The sequence below is a fragment of the Tasmannia lanceolata genome, unplaced genomic scaffold (genome assembly GCF_043159265.1).
Source record: "Tasmannia lanceolata isolate RefF3 unplaced genomic scaffold, GAP_Taslan_0.1 ptg000015l, whole genome shotgun sequence".
Classification (NCBI taxonomy): Eukaryota; Viridiplantae; Streptophyta; class Magnoliopsida; order Canellales; family Winteraceae; genus Tasmannia; species Tasmannia lanceolata.
Window position 1 is genome coordinate 35,214,115 of NW_027518692.1, and position 21,950 is coordinate 35,236,064.

Genomic DNA, 21,950 nt, shown 5'->3' on the forward strand with positions numbered 1-21,950 from the left:
TGAGAGGCTGGATCTCACCTACTCTGAACAGGTGGCAGCCTGTGAGAGGCTGAGTCTCACCTACTCTGGGACAGGTGGCAGCCTGTGAGAGGCTGGGTCTCACCTACTTTGGGACAGGTGGCAGCCTGTGAGAGGCTGGATCTCACCTACTCTGAACAGGTGGCAGCCTGTGAGAGGCTGAGTCTCACCTACTCTGGGACAGGTGGCAGCCTGTGAGAGGCTGAGTCTCACCTACTCTGGGACAGGTGGCAGCCTGTGAGAGGCTGGTGTTTTCACACCCCATCACGGGCTATCACTCTTCTCACAACACCAGTGGGGTGGCACGGGGAAGAATCATTTCCCTCCTTAAATAATGCTGGTGGGAAAGGAGGTCTTCAGCTGGAATTCCCTCATTGCACGAAATGCCCTTCACAATCCCCAAAATGCCCTTATACTTTTCAAAAACATGCTTGCAGAGCAAATCCCGCCCAACAACTTCACCTTCCCTGCCCTTCTCAAGGCCTGTGCCACTCTCAAACGCCTATCCAATACAAACCAAATCCACGCCCACCTCACCCTACGCGACCTCGACTCCGACCCATTCTCCACGACCGCACTCATCCATGCATACGGCAAATGCGCAAGCCCGGACCGCGCACGCCAAGTGTTCGACGAAATTCCCCGACGAAAAGTTGACCTCGTTTCTTGGACCGCACTTCTCTCCGCGTTGGCACTAAACGGGCGGGTGAGTGAAGCCTTCCAAGTGTTTGCTAAAATGAGACATTGGGATACCAACTTGGGCTGCGGTGGTGGCGTTGATGTAGTAACACTTGCTTCCCTCCTCTCGGCCGATTCGAATTGCTTGATCCGTGGCCGAACAATCCACGCCCTTGTTGTTAAGTTTGGGTTCGAATCGAATACTCGTTTGGCCAATACATTGATGCATATGTATTCGAGATGCGAGGTCGTGGATGATGCAGGGAAGGTGTTTGATGGAATTCCGATCGGACTACGAGACGTGGTGTCTTGGAACACTTTTATTTCTGGGTTCTCTATAAATGGGCGAGCGAAAGAGGCACTTTTGACTTTTGATGAGATGGTGTCTGCTACTGTAGAACCCAACCATGTCACGTTGATCACGGTTCTGAAGTCTTGTGGGGAGTTGAATTGCGTTGAGACATGTGAAAGAATTCATGACTATGTCATTTCCCATCATAATTCACTCTTATCGTCCAGAGATATTGCTGTTTTGACTGCGCTGCTGGACATGAATGCCAGATGTGGGAAACTAGAATTGGCAAGGGAAATATTTGATGGAATTGAAGGGAGAAATGTGGTGTGTTGGAGTGCAATGATCGCGGCCTATGAGCAGAGCTCGTGCCCGGATGAAGCACTCCGACTGTTTCGAAGAATGGTAGAGGAAGTGCAGCCAAATGCAGTTACTATGGTGAGTGTAATTGCGGCTTGCTCTGGTCTTGGAGCGTCTAGGCCGGGTAGAGCAATTCACAAGTTTGTGGTTGCAACCGGGTTAGACCTTGACATTCGAGTCGGGTCCTCACTCATCGACATGTATGCTAAATGTGGAGACATAGAGTCAGCAAGGTGGGTGTTTGCTAAAATTGATGATTCTCACAAGAGTGTGGTTTCTTGGAGTGCAATGATTGGTGCAGAAGGCCTACATGGAGAGGCAAAACGAGCTCTTCATCTCTTCTCTACAATGCTGCTACATGGATTTTTGCCAAATGAAGTAACCTTTGTTTCGCTTCTCTCTGCCTGCAGCCATGCTGGTCTAGTAGAAGAAGGTTTGTCTTGTTTTGACAGTATGGAGAGGGACCATGGTGTTTCCCCTGCTGAAAAGCACTATGCTTGCGTGGTTGATCTATTGGGTCGAGCTGGCCATCTTGAAGAGGCTTACAACTTCATTCGTGCAATGCCGGCCAAAGCAGATGTGGCTGTGTGGGGATGTCTTCTTGGAGCATGTCGTCTTCATGGTAATTGCGAGCTCGGAGAGGTTGTTGAGAAGGTGATATTAAGTCTAGACCCATGTAGTGTGGGGCACCAAGTTTTGCTAGCAAACATGTACAGTGAGGCGGGGAGACTGGACGACGTGGTTAGGATGAGAGTGGCGATGCGAAAGAAGGGTTTGAGAAAGATTGCTGGTGGTAGCTTCATCGAGATTGGGAACGAGGTTTATAGTTTTATAGCGGAAGATCGGTCGCATTCTGAGTCTGAGACGATATATGAGGAACTACGAGCTTTGGACGAGCGGGTGAGGAATTCTGGGTGGGTGGAAGAAGAAGAGAATTTTGAAGGAGTGCTAAGGAGCCAATATCACAGTGAGAGATTAGCCATTGCATTTGGGATAATGATGATGAAGAAGGAGGAAGGTGGGGTTATTAGAATCACCAAGAACCTTCGGGTTTGTAGGGCTTGCCATGTTTATACTAAGTTGGTTTCTAAAGTTTGTAAGATAGAGCTCATTGTGAGGGACTCTCACAGATTTCATCATTTTAAAGATGGCTTCTGCTCTTGTGGGGATTTTTGGTGACTTGTGAGAGTCTGAGGAAATGTAGAAGAAGAGAAGAGGAGATTGAGGTAAGAAGTTACTGCCCCTGTTTAGCCCACTTATTCTTTTATTAACATATTTAAAATGACTAATATGAGGTGATGGTATTTAAGGAGCTATGAGCTTTGGGTAAGCAATTGCAGAATGCCAGATCGATGGAAGAAAAGAAGAAGACTTAGGGGCCTTTTGGATAAGCGGATTTTAGAATCTTGGATTTTCCTCAAAATTCTGGATGCGAGAGAAAAGAATAAGGAGATCATCAGTCGTTTTCTGATTCCTCGCCCTTCTTTCCGTCAAGCAAGAGTAGGAGATCGTCGTGTTTCCAGGTTTCAGAAATCTCAGGATGGAGGAGAGATTTCTAAAACCTGGATTTCTTACTTAAAATCCAGGATTCTAAAGAGAAGCGAAACTAAGAGTTCAAGAGGACTGCCATGGCTTTCAAACTAAACCTGGATTCTAAAATCCAGGTATCCAATATCAAGGTGAGAGATTGGCCATTTCATTTGGGGTGATGATGATGAAATACTACGATCGCAAAGCCAATATCAACGTGAGAGATTGGCCATTTCATTTGGGATGATGAAAAAGGAAAAATGGTAGTGTTATTTGAATCACCAGTTTGCAAGGATTGCCATGCTTATACCAAGTTGCTTCCCAAAGCATGCAAGACAAAGCTCATTGTGAATTGCCCTCACTGATTTTATCATTTCAAAGATGGCTTATTCTCCTGCAGGGATTATTCTTGCTAGAGAAAGAAAGAAGAGACGAGGAACGTGAGGTCAACAAACATATGGTCACTATTAGCCCGCTTATGTTTAATTAATTATCAATTATCTGCATATTTAACATGGCTAGTATGCCTCTAACGCATGACCCGTAACACCCCTTCAAGCTGGAGCGTCAACCATTCCCAGCTTGTCCAAAAGAGTAAGCAGATGATTCTTCATAATAGATTCTGTGAACATTTCTGCAAGTTGAGGAAAGTGCTTTCAGATGATTCTTCATAATAGATTTTGTGAACATATCTGCAAGTTGAGGAAGTGCTTTCAGATGATTCTTCATAATAGATTTTGTGAACATATCTGCAAGTTAAGGAAAGTGCTTTCAGATGATCCTTATCTATTTTGCTGTGGATGTGAACATCAAATCAAAGTAATCATAGGTTCAATGGAATTTAAAATCAATGACATGATAAATTACAGTGTTTCAGTCCCATGGCCTGTTTTGAAGAGGATCAGTTGTCAAAGCAGGCAAAGGTAGGTTAGAGAATCAATAATCATGATTACAAATTATGCTACGTGGGTGCAACAAAACTAAGATTCTATTTTTTCTTTCAAAAAGGTAATTGCATTGCAAAGAAAGGAGACAAACAGGGTGTGATGTCCTCGAGAAAACCAAAACTACACCAAAAAACACAAAACAAGAAAAGAAAGCGCTTAACAATATGATAAACAATCACTAATAAAAGCTCGCGAAAGCACCTTTCTTGGCCCAAGAGTTCGCTTCCGAATTTGCCGATCTCTCTTGGTGTTGTAGCTGCGGGTTGATTGATTTGCACAGGTCTGAAATATCCATAAAATTTGTAGAATCTTGATATTTAAAGATGATCAAACACAAATTTTAGCTAATAGCTGCAATATAGATGAATGCATAAAAGTAAATGGATGATTAAATGAATATTCTTATAGGTGCTTGATATTATGAAGCATATGAAATTTAAACATGAATAGTAAAGTAAGATAAATAAATATGAATGAATAAATAAAAGAAGGATAATATCTTCCCAATGACAGCCATTCGATAGTTGATGACGGTCCGATGCAAATGGATGAGAATTGAGAAGCAGATGATGGCGGGACCACATGGACGTGTGTGTGCCCCAGCTTAAAATTGTAGAAATAAAATGACAAAATGGCAAAATGAAGGGATCTGGATTAACTTATATATGTGGGTTGTAGTAGAATGAGGAGATGGTGGAGAAGAGATGGAGCCTCTGTCATTTCATAGAAAATGAGAAAATGAGAGTTTTTTTTTTTTTTTTTCCTCATTGTATGAAAAGGAGGGAGGCTTAGTTGAGTTGAGTTGAGTTGAGTTGAAAAGGAGGGAGGTGAGAGAGGAAATAATTAGAGGATTGCTATAATCAAGACATGATTTTCCATTGGATTATACGAGATCTTTTTGTGGGGATGGAGAGAGAGGGTTACTTTTAAAAGGGAAATCTCATTTTGAAGATTTGTATGGAAGTTGGCAATTAGAAGAATCTTGAATTGCTAGAAAGGGAGAGACAATTTGAAAGGGAAAGATATTAAAATAGGGGGCGCGGTATGAGCTCAGATAGCTTATCTGAGGTAGCCACTATAAATATACCATCTCCCATGTTGTTTGACTCATCCAACACATTCATTCTATAGAACTTGACATAGATAGGGTGTTCCTAACGAACCATCTCCGTAGGATCATCCTAATCATTCGATCTGTAGAGGCACAAAATCAACCCATTTTCTAGACGTCCATTTTCTGAGCTTGAGCTCAGAAACCATTTATCTATTAAAATAATGTTTTACTAAAATTTTGTTAAGAATTTGCTACCTTTAAAAAGGTAATTTTCCTAATATGAAATTTTAGGGGTTTACAAACTGGATTCGAAAAAACCAAATCGAAAGCACCTGTGACATGTTGGCGTACAACCCATCTCCCGAAAGGTGCAAGTTAGGGTATGGTTGTCAGAATGACTATTATCACATGACGTTGGAGAGATGACGATCAGCCCAACGGGGGTGCGAAAGTATTGAAAAAAATGTTGTTTTGAGAGCCAAAGATTTGAGTACGAAGTCAGAACTTACTATATTTTTCTAGGTAAGCTGAGATTGAGCGTACAACCTCATGAAGAAGATAGTCCTTACCAACTGTGCTAGAGGCTCAACCTAAAACTTACTATTATACTGAGTTGTGGTCCATTCGCATTTTTAAGTGTTTTTAGCGTGTTGGGTGCAAGGTTTTAAATTTCGATCAAAATCTGAAATTGGTCAGGACCAAAACTGAAATTTCTAAAAATAGTAAAATCCGAAATTTCGGGAAACCAAAATTTTTGATAAAATATTAATTTTTTATTCCTTTATAGAATTTCGACATGAATTACTGAAATTCCGGCCTTCGGTAATTTCGTCCAAAATTTTGGCTTAAAAAATGACATTTCGAGTGCCTTTACTGAATCTCGGCTAAAATTTCGGTTTTGGTGAGGACCGAAATTACCCCGAAACCAAAATTTAAAAACTTGGTTGGGTGTACCAATAGGTTCGAATTCCTTTGGATGGAGTTGAATTTTATGGAATTCCTTTAATTATTGATTTGTAGTGAGTTTCAAGTGGAGTGGGATTTTACTATTTTTTAGAAAGTCGAGTCTTGCTATTTTCTTTAATTGCGTAAGTTGGGTTAAGTATGGAATCTTGGTTGGATTACAAGACTTTACTGGTTATTTAAATTCATGCGAATAAATTATAATTAACTACTTCGATTATTATGCTCTTTGTGGATTCAAGTATCTGTTTTTCAAGGGTGAAGATAATACGTAACTAGATGGGTTGCACTTGGGATTTAGCAATATCTAAATTGGCTTTTGATATAAATGTTGTTTCTAGCAGTACTTTTAGTAGTTATCTATATTTGGTAGGAGATGAAGATTTGATAGGACTCTTAGCATATTGGCTACTCTTAGAATAGTAAGCTGTTATTTAATTAGGAAGTAGATTTTTATTATGTAGAAAAGTATGTAGGATTATGGGATGTAAATAAGTTGTAATCTTCTATTTCATCAATGTATAGATTGTGTTTCTGCATAGAGGAGGATTGATCCTTCCCTCAAAGTTGATTAAGAGGCCTATCTTCCCTCTAAGAAGATCAATCACGTTACGAACCGATTCGAGTTCGTAACAATTGGTATCAGAGAAGCACGGTCTGTTATCATGTCGAATCAAATCGAATGAGCAATGGTCCAGTGAGATGAGAATATAAGAGAGATTATAAGGCATCTAACTTCTATGAAGGTCAGGTTCAACGAGATAGCATTATCATTTGGTGTGAAGTTAGAAGAACCTGCATGTATGGTGGAAGATTTGAGCGAAAGCACCATCGAAAAGCCTTGCACAATAAAAGGGAAACGACGAAACAAAAAAAGAGGACAAAAAGAAGAAGAGCGAAAGATATCATACAGTGGAGAAGAAGCCACAAAAGAAAGTCATCGTTGATTTTCAGTGTCATCGAGTTCAACGAGTTCGTTACTGGAAAATCCGTCATCCCTCTCAACATGTCTAACGCCATCGAGAAGATCCTCATCCAAGATCATTCATGCATCTAAATCTCAATTATTTCAAAAAAGCATGGCAAAAAAGCTTTGATGAACGGCATGATGAGATTCATCTGAAGACGGAGCTATCGCGGCCCTTTATGACAGCATGTGAAACTATGACTAATTACATGACGAATGGAGGAAGAAAGGGACGCAAGATCCCATTTTTCACCAACGAATGAACGGCATAATCTTCAACCTTGAGGCAAAGTTGATTTCAAGGAAGGTGGAATGATACATACCTAAATGGGTCCCACTTAAGATTTAGCAATATCTAAATTGGCTTTTGATACAGATGTGCTTTCTGGCAATACTTTTAGTAGTTATCTATATTTAGTAGGAGATGAAGATTTGATAGGACTCTTAGTATAATGGCTACTCTTAAAATAATAAGCTATTATTTAATTATGAAGTAGATTTGGGTAGGATTCTTATTATGTAGGAAAGCCTATGAGATTATGGGATATAAGTTAGTTGTAATCTTCTATTTCATCAATTGATAAATTATTTTAGAAACTGTGTTTCTCCACATAGGAGGACTAATCCTTCCCTCGAAGTGGATCAAGAGGCTGATCTTCCCTCTAAGAAGATCAATCAATTACGAACCGATTTGGGTTCCTAATAGAAGATGACAATGATCTTCACCTTCTTTTCTACTATGTCAACCACACCATTTTTTCTTCTTTAAGACACAGCTAGAGACAAAAATAAAAATATAAAAAAAAATCCATAAATTACAGTGATACGGATTGGATGATTAGAAATGTTGATCCGATGGGCAAGTTACTTCAGCTTCGTCTCCTCTGTGTAAAATAGTACAGATTCCTCTTTTTTTTTTCTTTTCTTTTCTTCTATCTACTCTTATCTCCGATGCGAATCCATGCAAAGGGTCGAGAATTCTAAAAAGGTGGGGGAGGTGAACGTAGCCTGCGGCGCATCATTCTGACTTCCTTTGAAATACGAGAGTAGCAAATCCTTATATAACAGTCCCTTAGGTACCTAACGAATTTCTAAATGGGAGTCATAGGATCATCTTTCATTTGAATTGATTCTCTTGTCACACTGTGAGATTTATAGCCATTGAATAGACCAATTCGAGAACAATTGGATGGAAGGCTTAGGGTTCGGATTGTTGTTCTTTCAATTTGGATAGGCTCTTAGCCTGGTCGAGTGTAGTTAGTGGACAATCGAGTAATTAGATTAGGTACCATTTCTTGTTTACTGTGATTATTTTGTCTCGACGATGTACTTTACACCTTAGAATATAAGAATGAATCATGAATATAAATAGAGACCAATCTTCGATGAGGCAAGGTTGATGCCTAAAGCATTTCTAACTTTGTAATATGACAACAATAGATGTGACAGTTTTTATACGGTGTATGGCCGTATTGTACAATATTTTTCAAAAAGGACGGTATGCCGACTCTGCAGGATGATCCAAACCGTTCATTTCTAGGGCCACAATGTAAATAGGTTGTGACAAAAAAAAAATCATCTTCGTCGGATGATCCTAACCATTGGATCTATAGAGGTTTCCATGATGTTCAATCACTCTATAAATCTGAGGGTTAGGATCATCCTATGGAAGTGATTTTTTAGGGCACAACCTATTTAGTCATGCCCCAAGAAACGAACGGTTTGGATTTTACTAAATAATCAATGGATGTCTGGGTCATGGGGCTGTTGTACGACCTTGATTCCATGTTGTACCCAAATCCCATATTCTATATCAAGGTTTCTAAATAATCAATGGATTGTTTTTTATCCAATGCCATTTGGATCACAATAAGATTGGAAGCAATGTCTCTAAGTGAGTGGTGGCCCACCAAATCATCAGGGTGGGCATGTGAAATGAAATACTCGCCCTCTCTTCTTCCTCGGGCCACCCCGGGTAAAGTTGTAGGCTTGTGGGGTAAAAAGAGGGAACCATCAAATGATGGAAAGTTTTCGTTCAGAAATGCTTGGATCAGATTCGGAAAAAACATGAAGTGATTCCCTAGACCAAGACAATCTGGCTCCCCGGTCGTAATCCCTGGCATAGCCATATTGCTTGGCAAGCCCTTCACTATAAGTTGAGTACTATGGATCGTCTTCTCTTCCTTGGTCAGTCCATAAACACTAGATGTCTCATCTGCAAGCAAAGCGCGGAATCTATTGATCGCATCTTTTTCCGTTGCTCTTTTTCCTCCTGGATATGGAGATTCAATTCTAGGAGAAAACCTCTTGACTCTCTTCTAGCTAAAGAATCTTGGATTAGATCAAAGTTCAGGGGAAAAGGCCAATCTACCATAGCCATGAAGATTGCCTTTTCAGCTTCGATTTACTGCATTTGGATGGAAAGAAACAAGAGGATATTTGATCACTGAGAGCAGCACAAGCAATCCATTCTCAGGCACATTTTATCCATTGTCAAAGAGAGTGATTTTCCTTAAGCTCCAAGATTCCCCTTTCAGACAGAAATATAGAAATTTCGAAAAACCTTGGAATTTCTTATCAATTCCAGGATATTTAGCCAAAGCAACTTTAGATGGGCTTATCCGTGATTCATCAGGCACTTCGATCCTCATGTATTCCTTAGATGCTACGATTCTAAATATTACTGACCTTGAGCTCGATGCCATTGCTCATGGGCTAAGTATAGCATCTGCTACTAGTGTTCAGAATATTTGGGTTGAAACAGATTCTTTGCTTGCAGCCAAGATTATCAAAGGTGAAATCAGATGCCCCCGGAGGAAACTCAACACTCTAGATAATGTCCTTAATCTTCTTAGATCATTCTCCTCCTGGAAAATTTCCATGCATGGAGGGAAGCTAACACAGCTGTTGATTTCCTCTCTAAAAAGGATTGTTGTTGTAAAGGGCCCATGTTTCTGCCTCAGGAAATCCCGCCCCATCTGGGCTCTATCTTGTATGAGGATTCCTCGTGATCTATCTACATCCGTTTGTAATATCAGATGATTCTTCAGAGGAGTTGTCTTCTCAAGTCGGATGGAGGTTTAGAGGTCTGGCCCTGCCCGGTGTTCCCTCCACTCATAGCCGCATTTGGACATATATGCTTTGGTGGACTCCCTCTTCTTGGGTCTTATGGATGTTTCATCCTTGTGATAGGAATTGTACCTCCCTGATGTTATGGTTATTTGTATGTCTTTGCTGCCCTTGTGGACCCTATGTAATATTGTTTTCTTTTCAATATATCTGGTCGGGATCTGCCTAATCCCAGCTTGCCCGTAAAAAAAAAAAAAAAAAAAAAAAACTAATAGAGTGTGTCCCAGCGAAGGAAAGGGGGCGATTATATCACTTCCCATGGGTATAAACTATAAACTTGGGGGTGCGCCATGGCAATCAGATTTTTAGGAAATCCACTATCCCTCATCTTCCGAACAACACCCCCTCCGTGTCGCCCTCTCTCCCTCTCTCCCTCTCTCAAACCCTAACTCCATACGAAAAAAAAACCTAACCCTAACCCTAACCCCATCTCTTTATCTCTCTCTCTCCCTCTCCCTCTCCCTCATCAGCTCCGAAAGGAGCTGTGGACTAATCCAGAGTCACGATTTGGTCGTTTAGATTCTGTAAGTTTTTCGTATTGGGAGTTTTTTTTCATGTGATTCATTCATTCGAATTTATCTAAGATGAATTGATTATTCTTTTTATTTTTTAATTTCGGCTTTGTTTATTCGTTCCGATCGATTTCGTACCATTTAAGGTAAACGATAATCACGATTCCGACGTTTGGATTCTGTAAGTTTCCATATTGGGAGTTTTTGTTTTTTTTTCTATGTTCTTCATTCATTGAATTGGCTTAAGATGAACTGACTATATTTCTTTTTTTTAATGTCGGGTTTGTTGATTTGTTCTGATCGATTTCACAACATGTTACCCTATCTGTAATGGTCGTCCAGGTCTGTTAATTCTAGTTTGCACATTATGATTGTGTAAGAAATCATAAAAAAAATCATGGTTATTTTTTTTTAAATATAGCAGTTTTGATATGTTCTCCAATTTTCGGTATTTGTCGATGACTTAAGGTCTCTTACATCGAAAAAACTTGTAAGTTTTTGGAAAAATTAGGGTTTCGGATATCACACATATTTTTTTTTGACTGGTGTTATTTAAGATTGGAGTAAGTAGGGTTTTACTTAAACCCACCGACACTTTTTTGTTTATTGTTTTTCCAAATGCTAAATCTATCAATTGGGTATGTTACTGTTTTAGTTTTTTTTTGAAATATGTTTGAAGGATCACATTCCATTTTTGTATTATTTTTCTTTCAAAAGTTTTTTGTTGTTGAATGGTAACGAGTTATGTATTGATAACAAAGAAGGAAAAACAGCTCTCTCAAGGTGGCCAAGGGTAGAAATTTTTATATTTCAAAATGATTCATCCATTCAAAGCTTTTCTTTAAAAATTGATAATAGGTGGATGCTGAAAATTGCCTGTTTACTAGCCTCAGCATAAAATTGAGAAATTCAAGTCACTTGGTTAAGTTCCAATGACATAAGAATAGAATTTATAGCAGCATCACCCTAACAATTCACACAAAGAGATTTCTCGCTATTTTCATCGTACCACTCAAGTACACCACATCATCTGATAGAGAAACAATCCGTTGGAGTTTTTTCTGAGCCCTCTTTTGGGGGGCTTTTGGATGTGCACTAATACACACACAGACACACACACGTGTGTGTGTGTGTGTCATAGTTTTGGAACTCCCCCACGTTGTAGTCTACTTGCCTGAGTTGACCCCCCTCTACCCTGATCACATTCTTGTCCAAATAAGCATTTTCCCTACAAAGTTAATCAAAACTCCTTTGGCTCTCCGGAGTTATGTTCGCGTTAACTGAGTACTCAACCACGTCAACCGAGTACTTGATTGCGCCACACCTACTCAACTAGAATTCTCTTTAGCCGCGTTTTGAACTGCATCCACTTTTTCAAACATTGATATGTTTGTATATATTTATACTTATCATGCTCTATAAATTTAAGTGAATAGCCCTCTTTCTTTTTTAAATTACATATTATGTTATGCCTAGTATTTTTTTTTTCAATTTTCTAACTTTCCCATCATGTTGCCATTATTTCATTATCATGCCTGCATCTCGTTGGAATTTCCCTCTTTGTCAATATGATGGAGGATAGGTTTGTGAATTGTCAACTCACTATGGTAGTTGTTCTTTAACTTTAGGACAATATGCTGTCATTATGAATCTTTGATGAAAACCTTGTGAGCCCATTAGCCGTGCCCATATTAAACTTTACTGCAAAATACCCATATCTCATGAAAATGACAAAAGTACCCATTTCTTTTGGAAAATATCCAAAGTGCAATCTCATAGAAAATGACAAAAATACCGATATTTCCCATCGCTGCCGATATATCATTGAAAATGACAAAAATGCCCCAATTTAATGGAAAATTATCAAAGCACACCCGTAGCTCATTTTCCATGCGAGATAGAGGTGCTTTGGTTATTTTCCATGAGATAGGGGTATTTTTGTTTCTTTTAGTAGATAGGGGTACTCTGGCCATTTTCCATGAGATATGGGTATTTTGGTCATTTTATACGAGATAGGGTTACTTCGGCAATTTCCATGAGAAATGGCTATTTTTATCATTTTCGATGTAATAGGGCTATTTTTGTTACTCATATGATATGAGAGGTGTTTTAGTCTTTTTATTATGTAGGGGCACTTTGGTCATTTTCTAAGAGATGGATATTTTGGCCATATTCCATGAGATCTGGGTATTTTTTTCATCTTACATGAGATAGGGCCACTTTGGTCAATTTCCATGAGAGGTGGGTACTTTGGTCATTTCACATGAAATGTGTAGAGATAGGGGTATTTTGGTCATTTTTCTATCTGACATGGATACTTTGGTGATTTTCTATGAGATATGGGTGTTTTTTCGTTTTTTTTTATGAAATATGAGTGTTTTGTCAATTTACATGAGATGAGGGTATTTTGGTCAATTTTGATTAGATATAGGTGCTTAAGGTCATTTTTCATGAGACGGGTATTTTGTCATTTTCCATGCAATAAGGGTACTTTGGTGATTTTCTATGAGATATTTTGTGCTTAGGTCGATGAAATCCCCTGACCTGCTATCAATTACTCTATTGAAGATGGTAAGTCAAATCGCCTTCTTTGGGTTAAATGTCGGGGTAGAAGGGTAGCTTCTTAACTCCACTGGAGGTTTAAATAGGGGAGAATATCCCCATTGGGTAAATAGACGAGAATACCCCCACTTTGTAAATAGGGGAGAATACGCCCACCGGAACAACTACTATTTTGGAATAGTGAGTAAACAAATGTTTCATCGCCATATTCACTCCCACAGGAATAACTCTCTATTTAGGACAATTAGGTTATGGGTTTATGAAATTTCTTCGTTTGGGTTCATTTAGCAGCAAGTTTATTTGTCTAGAAAGTTATTTGGGATGGGGAATTAGATCAAAATTTAGTCGTTCTGGTTAGAATAGAAGTGGAGAGTTTTACGGCGTGTTCGGCAAGGCTTCTCAATCTGTCCGGAAAACGAAATAATGAGAATCTTTGGGAGTGACTCCAAGTCGCTTCGGCAAATCTCATTCTGTTGCATACTTTGGCCTTGAGTCAAGCAGAAACTGGAGAAACGGGTTCATCGGACTCGGTTGCCGAACTTCATTCTCCGTTTTTTTTCATTCTCCACAGCGGAAAAGCTGTGTAATCCATCCCATGAATGGTCGCTGAACACAACCTTAATTTTCATATATGTGGTGCTTTTCATGTAAATTGGACACATATCTATTGAATTTTATGAATTAGAGGGGTATGCTAGGGGTTTTCTCTTCTAGCACCGTGCAAACAATTCCTGATGTTTTCTTTCTTCATATTATCTGTTGTTAAATATTTATTTCACGTAGATCTATGCATTAACTTTCTTTTAAGCAAACTCAGAAATACGCAGATAAGGGCAGAGAAGACACATGTGCAACCCTGGTGTGATTGTAGTGCTTGTATTGTTATTGAGTTAGCAATCAGTTTTTTTTTTCCGGAGGAGGCATTGAAATGGACTATTAAATGAGCCTATTAATTCACATTGTGGCCTTGAAATAGACATCCAAAAACAAAGAGGGCAATCCACTCATCGGCTGAATGTCCATTGATTGGAGGGATAATATTGTTCAATTAATGTCCCATCCGTAGGAACCACCAAATGTAGCATTATAATCATCAAAAGATACAGCCACACACTCAATGACATACTTATTTTCAGAAATATTGTAAATAAGTAGTGACTTAATGACCTACTTGTTAAGGAAATTCTTAAATAAGTGATTATGGAATGCAATTTATTTGTATGAAGTGACTCATTTGTTAAAATTTTTTCAACAATACGATATCATACTTCCATATAAGTTCAACTTTATCAGAAAATAATACACTTGTTGTGCACATTGTGGTCTGGGATTGCCCCCCCATATAGGTCTCGTGATGAATGTTTTACACTACCAAAGGTTCCTGATTGCATGTAAATGAGCTCATGTGGGACCGAAAAGTTAATCACGTTCACCACCAATGATCCGACAGTGGCTCTTGCCTGATTTTTACTAAGAATCTCTCTCTCTCTCTCTCTCTCTCTCTCTCTAAGAAGACAAGCAAGAGTTATTAAACTAGAGAGGCTCTTTGGCTTAAAGTCTTGGGTATGCTCCCCAGAGACTAGAGTTCGAATCCCCCTGGGCTTACCTGATGCACGTGGTTTACGGGTGATTGCCCGCATCCTGAGGGAATTAGTCCCACTCTACAAAGTGGGGTGGGGAGACCCTACGTCATCAAAAAAAAAAAAAAAAACTGGACAGAGAAATTTCTGAAAGAGATGCGGTTAATGTTGGATGAGTTACATGCTACATTTTGAAAGAGAATTTGCGACGGCTTTGTAAGAGTTAGGTGGGAGCCAAAAACATTGGTATCGAAATAGAAATTTATATTTATCAAGGATAAATTGGGTAGATAAAATATTAAATGCTATTTAAGGTTGGTTATTGGTATTTTGGTAATTCGCCAAAATTTGGAGGGGCTAATTAAAATCACTTTCCTAAGTTTGGGTGGAGGGGTGGACCAACCGACCCTCACCCCTAATTAAAGCCTAATCTCTCCCTCCCTCTCTCTCTCTCTATATATATATATGTGTGTGTGTGTGTGTGTGTGTGTGTGTGTGTGTGTGTGTGTGTTTGTGTGTGTGAGGCGTCGCATGCCCTTTGTTAGTATATATTTTTGACATCCTCCTTCCCTTGAAATTTTGCCATGTTTTTTCTATCAGGATTCATTTCTAGGAACCCCTCAGGCCTATTGCAACCATGGCTCGCCGCCACCAAAATGTCAATGATGAACAGTCAGAGGAAGAACTGGAAGAGGAAGAAGATTTGGAAGACGAAGAAGATGAGGATAATGGACGAGGTTCCGATAGGAAGCGTCGCAGGTCACAATTTATCGATGATGTTGCTGTGGAAGATGACGAGGACGACGAGGATGATGATGATGAAGAGGAAGATAATGGCAATCAGCGTAGCCACAAACAAAAGAGACGGCTAGGATCAGAGTTCTTGGACATCGAAGCAGCTGTTGATACTGATGAGGAAGAGGAAGAGGAGGAAGGAGAAGACGGTACTTTTGCTGCTCATGGTTTACCTTATTTTGGTTGATTTTATTTTTAATCTATGCTTGTTTCTTTCATCAAAATCACACATGCTCAGAAAAATTGCAGTTTGTTAGTTCTTGAGATTTTTTTTTGTTTTTCATTGTTGTGATTCTAAATGAAAAATTTAGCATTATTGTGTCCCTTTTGGTCATTGCAAATGAGACTGATTTGATTTTCTCTTCATATGTGATATAAATATATAATATATAGATTAAGGCAATAAATTTATCATGCCGTTATTTCTACTAATCACAAATGCATGACTCGTTGTTCGCATATTGTTTAGTAATATTTTTGTATATAGAGTTTGATCTTTGATATTACTGCATATTCTTTAGTAATAATTTTTGTATAGGTTTAATGCTCATTGCTATAAACTCATATTTGATTATTGCACTATGCATATGGTTGTACTATTGGATTCTCTAGACAATCAATTTGCGGGCTCATTGTGGATGGCCACTATGAAAATTGCAATGATCAAACAATCCTGGGGCAGTGAAATTGATGGCCTTCAAACGACAATTAGAAACAGAAATTATCGAAAGTCCATATTCAATGGGCAAAAGTCTACTAATCAATGGTTTAGGATTCACCCATCACTGTGATTTTTTTGCTGTTGCCTTGTGGTGGGTCCTGCCAATCAGGATCATCTCAATTGTACAATCATGCACACAATTGTTGACTAAATTATGAATAAGTGCAATCAAATTCATACAAATGTGGTTATTGGAATTGTCGAGATGCAATTCATATTAAGGGATCCGTAAGTTAAATAAGAATGTTAAACAATCTATGATTTGTAGACATGGACATGGTGTCGTGTGCTGACTCGGACACGGAGTGTCGGACCCGGTAAACGCCCAAAATTTAGAAACGGGGACACGACTAAAATAGAAAGTATATATATGACACAACATAAAAAATTGGTTAAAGAAGAGCTGAAAAAAGTCTATAATAAAAGAGTTAAACACAATCTGCAATAACAAAACAGAATGTCACACTCGACACAGCACAAAAACTTGTCCACACACCCACATTAAGTAGCAGTACATTTAAAAGTGTCCAAAGGAGTGTCGACACGGGTGGACACGCGTGTCGTGTCTGACAAGGCAGGACACGTGTGTCAGCAATAAATTCGAATTGTTGGTTAAATCATAGTAAACAATCTGATATCATAGGAATTCCTTGTGACCTTCCTTCGAGGAGGAACTCAAGCCCCTAGGATGGATGGGTTTTCTGTGGTGTGCTTTCCAGAAATTGGGAATATTGTGAAACTAGATATAATGATAGTAATGGAATTTTTTTTTCATGTCATGAAACTGTAGAGGTTAATATTTTTTTCTTCACCGCCTTAATCCTGAAAATGAGAAATACTTCGGGTATCCCATTAGTCTAGGAGGAATTTATAAAATTTTAGTAAAACTACAATCTCTTCGTGAAAATGTTATGTAATCTTGGGTGATTCCTAATCCAAGGTTTGCCAAATTTTAGATAAAGAAGTGTATAGAAATCAGATTTAAAAGTTCTAATGTCAATTAAGTCACCATTTCAAAAAAATGTCAATTAAGTCATGACAAAGCTTGTGATAATCTTGAGTGGTCTATGCTTATGTGGATGTTGGGAAGACAATTTTGTGTTTAAAATGAAGAAAGTGGATGTCTTGGTGTATATCAATGGGCACTTTTTGTTCTAATCAATGGCGGCCAATTTGCTTATCATAGGGCTTAAGACAAGGGGTTTGATGGTATCTCATATCCTATATGTGGACGATACAATTAATTTGACTTCTTCAGAAGACATGTCAATAGAATCGCCTTATAATTGCTTTCATTTTTTGAGTCTAATAATAGGTTTAGGGCTGACAATCTGTTGCCATAATTTGAAACGAACAGGACCAAAGCAAAGCAAAGGATTGACTCAAGAAATGACTTGCCCATGCCTTCAACCATATACAATGGTCGAATGACTTTAATAAGAAATCATACAGAAACAACTAAAGTATTGAACTGGAAGTCAGCTCCCTTCCAGTTCAATACTTAAGTTTGCCACTAAAGGAAGGAGCTATCAAAGATCACAATTAGGATCATTCCATTGAGAGATTGGAGTCTAGGGTAAATGCTTGGAAAGGAAAAGACTTCCTTATGTTTTGCATTATGTCTACACCATCGGACCTCCCCATTTCATTTATTTCATTCATTTAAGATCCCTGCCTCAGTGGTGGAGAGAGTAGGAAAATTGCAAAGATATTTCCTGGCTTCCTGTGGGGTGATGGTTCTCACAATAAGAAAGTCCGCATGGAGAACTGGAACCTGGTCTGTATTCTGTAAGCCCATAAATATGAAGGGGTTTCTATGTGTACAAAATAGAAGTCAGCATTGGTTCTTCTCACGAAATGTTGCTGGAGGTTTATATCAAAGTCGGATGAAGGGAAGGTAAAGAGCTTCGCCATCATTGATGATCATTAGAGGGTTCTGTAGTATATGGTATTCTGAAAAATGGGCCTTAGATTTGATATACATCGCGGGGGAAAAGATCTTCTAGTTAGATTGTTCTGTAGGGATATGACATGCGGTTCACTTCCCTTAGAAATCTTTGAATCCTAAATCTCTACTTTCAGATTATCTTGAAAATTCAGCCAATAAAGTGGTGTCGTCCTCTAAATTTAGTGAAGGTCTCTCTCTAAGTGCTTTGGCAGGATTTTTTTTTTTTTGTGGAGAAATGCTTTGATCCTGAGATCAATTTTGTTAAATCCTATTACGCCATGATTTACATCTAACAATCAAGGGCATGTTTGGATTTGCAACGCGTGTTCTGTTCACTTTACTAGTTTTTTGTTGCACCCACTTAAAATGTGACGCAACACAGGAATTTTGCATTTGAGAAAACTTGCAAAAAATTTCAATCTGCCTTGCATTGTATACTTTTTTTTTTCTATGCACAAATTAAAAAAATACAGATACTTTTTTTTGGTGTGCATCCAATCAGGTTGCTACCATCCAACTATCTTTTGTCCCGACCCTTCTCCTACAATTGTTTCTTTTATGTGGTTTGCTCTCAATGGCAAAGTCTTATTTGAAAATCAGTTTAGGGAAAATTTCTCCGTTTGTTTCTTCTGAATTCTGTGAAAATTGAAATGAACACATTGCATCAATATCTATTGCATTCGTTTTCCTCAATGTAGATGCATGCTGACTTGTTTATCCATAGTGCCCTTTCTCTTGGATATTCTTAATACAAGATTCTTAGATTTGGTGTGTTCCTTATGCCCAAATTTGTATAGTTGTGTATGTAGAGTTGTAAAGCTCTTAATTTATGTGAAAGTTCTTTTTATGCATGACTTTTTGGTCTTATTATTCAGCCATTTTAACTGCGAAGTCCTGCCTTGAATGGATTTTGTCATTATTCATTCCGTTGAGTTACTACGTGCATGTTTCTTGACAAATTTTCATTTTCTATCCCTTTCTGATGGATTTGAACCTTAAAATGCAGATTTTATTGATAACACTGGAGCTGATTTAATAGAAGATGATGATAGGAGAAGAGCCCATCGCCGTCCAATTCTACCACGAGAAGATGAACAAGAGGATTTTGAAGACTTGGAGAGAAGAATTCAAGCGAGATATGCAAAGTCGAGCCACACAGAGTATGATGAAGAGACGACCGAAGTAGAACAACAAGCTCTTTTGCCATCTGTCAAAGATCCAAAGTTGTGGATGGTGAAATGTGCGGTATGATGTTTTGGTCGTGATATATTTTTATTGTTTCTATTTATTTGAAGTACTGTTTATCCGTTGACACTTATTGTACCCATATCAGATCGGTCATGAGCGAGAAGCCGCCATTTGTCTTATGCAAAAGTGCATTGATAAAGGTTCTGAGTTGCAGATCAGGTCAGCTGTTGCTCTAGACCATCTTAAAAACTACATATATGTGGAGGCAGAAAAAGAAGCCCACGTGAAGGAGGTGTGCAATTATCAATTTACGTATCTATTTTTTTGGATGATTATTCTTGTAAATTGGCAGCTAGTACTGATTTATTCCTGTTTCAGGCTTGCAAAGGTCTCCGAAATATCTATTCCATGAAAGTCATGCTTGTTCCAATCAAGGAAATGACTGACGTGCTTTCAGTTGAAAGCAAAAATATTGATCTTTCGAGGGATACATGGGTGCGTATGAAGATTGGGACATATAAAGGAGACCTTGCAAAGGTATGAATGTCTTACATTGGCATCTCATGATACCATTGCATCTGTTTTCTCCTGATTTTCAAGATTCCGCACTGCAGGTCGTGGATGTTGATAATGTGAGGCAACGAGTGACAATCAAGTTAATCCCAAGGATTGATTTGCAATCCCTTGCTAATAAATTGGTAAATCTCCTTTCGTTGTCCATATTCCTTGAAGAAAAGACAAGAGTCCCCTTTATTATTCTTTATTTCGTGCCTTCGTACCACTCTTTAGAAGGCAAAAATGACATTTTTAGTTAAAATTTCGGTTAAAAAAAGAAAAAGAAAAGTTAAGGAAACATCATAGTTTAAGAAATATTACCCGCAAACTCATTTGTTCTGCTTTTGTTTGTTGCTGAAAGAAAGAACAAAATAGACGAAAAAATTGAACCAGAAACAAAAACCCCAAGAAATGGGTTTTTACTTACACTTGTGAGGTAGTGCTTATTATGCATGAAAATCCATCCAAGCAGTAGATCTTGGTGAATGAGATAGTTTTTAATGTTTTGATTTTTGTTCCTTTCAATTGTTGTGGAGTAATCATGAAAATGATGATGCGCGGAACCAAGATTCCCATAAAAAATTGAAGTCAACTCTCAAATGAAGATGAAAAGAAGAGTGAGAGATCCAATAAGTGCAAGGGATCCATTTACCCTCGAGTACCAACTTATTTTTCCCACCTGATGGGAAGGTAAAAAAAGGTCAACGAAGATTTATTTGTTAGTTGAGGAGAGAGCATATGCTGTTCACACACGCACACGCACACACACACGCACATGTTACTACTGGAAGATAAGGGCTGGCAAAAGTACAGGTAGTCACCGCTTTTTCAATGATCTGGCAATATATCCATTGGCCTGCAGCTTGGACAGATGTCCCATTCTAGATTTCTTCCTTTGCGCACACACACACACACATTTTACTACTGGAAGATAAGGGCTGGCAAAAGTACAGGTAGTCACCGATCCGGCAATATATCCATTGGCCTGCAGCTTGGACAGATGTCCCATTCTAGATTTCTTCCTTTGCATAATAAACTTGGATCAATAGGGATTTTCACTTATGTGGTTTTTTATTTTTTACTGTCCATACGTAGGTCAGGACATAGATGGCGGATCATTTCAATGTGGGTATTTTTGAGGCATCACCTACGTACGATATGGCTTAGAGGATGAATACATTCAACCTGTACTTATGCCTACTGTTAGTTTCTTGTTCAAAAATAATTCAAAAGAAGAGAGGAGGGGGCGGATTTTGGACCATTGCCTACCTAGGATGGGGCTGACACACACACACCGGGACCCAGACATTTAAACGAATGGGAGGGGTTATAACAACTTAAGCGCACCAAAAAAATGGCGCGCTCAATAGTTTTTTTTCTCTCTCTCTCTCTCTCTCTCTCTCTATATATATATATATATATATATATATATATATATATATATATATATATATATATATATATATATATGAGGAAAATGATTGTACGCTCGAGTGTACCAAGCTTATGGTACGCTCGAGTGCCCAATCACATGTGGGCCCACTTTGTTAGGATGATCCAAAGCATTCATTTTAAAGGCCCTTACATAGATGGGGTGTGTACCAAAAATCAGCTCCATAGGATCATCCTAACCCATTCACTTGTGGAGGTCAAAATGGACAGACACTGTTTGTCCACAAATCTGCCCATTTTTGCCCGCCACTTTTGGAGGGGTTAGGATGATTCAATGGAGCTGATTTTTGGTACACACCCTATCTATGATAGGGCCTTGCAAATGAATGCTTTGGATCACCACAAAAAATGTGGGACTCATGTGATTGGGCACTCGAGCATACCATAAGCTTGGTACGCTCGAGCGTACAATCCTTTTCCCCCCTCTGTCTCTCTCTCTCTCTCTCTCTCTATATATATATATATATATATATATATAAGAGAGAGAGTTGCTGCGCTCGAGCGCAGAAACAGGGTGGGGCCACATTTTGGGTGGGATCCAAAGCATTCATTTGATGGGCCCTTTCATGGGTAGGTTGTCCACCAATAATCAGCTCCATTGGATCACCTTAGGGTGTCCATTTTTGGGGCAAAAAATGGACAGATTGTGGACAAACAGTATCTGTCCATTTTTGGCCCCACAAATGGACACCCATTGGT

General features: G+C 38.8%; 1 protein-coding gene and 1 pseudogene across 2 annotated transcripts in view; both read left to right on the plus strand.

Moving 5' to 3' along the window:
* The first annotated feature begins 352 nt into the window (after nucleotides 1–352).
* Nucleotides 353–2,527, plus strand: LOC143891965 (pentatricopeptide repeat-containing protein At3g12770 pseudogene; annotated as a pseudogene).
* Nucleotides 2,528–10,137: 7,610 nt separating this feature from the next.
* LOC143846856 (putative transcription elongation factor SPT5 homolog 1) overlaps nucleotides 10,138–21,950 on the plus strand; it is a 36,058-nt gene continuing 24,245 nt past the window's right edge. The window contains exons 1-6 of one of the 2 annotated variants that reach the window (XM_077355448.1): nucleotides 10,138–10,462; nucleotides 15,193–15,536; nucleotides 19,063–19,301; nucleotides 19,390–19,536; nucleotides 19,623–19,781; nucleotides 19,859–19,942. In XM_077355448.1, coding sequence (XP_077211563.1) covers nucleotides 15,230–15,536; nucleotides 19,063–19,301; nucleotides 19,390–19,536; nucleotides 19,623–19,781; nucleotides 19,859–19,942 — 936 coding nt within the window. In that variant the 5' untranslated portion in view covers nucleotides 10,138–10,462; nucleotides 15,193–15,229. The remainder of the gene's footprint in view (nucleotides 10,463–15,192; nucleotides 15,537–19,062; nucleotides 19,302–19,389; nucleotides 19,537–19,622; nucleotides 19,782–19,858; nucleotides 19,943–21,950) is intronic. The other variant, XM_077355447.1, reaches the window with a different exon arrangement.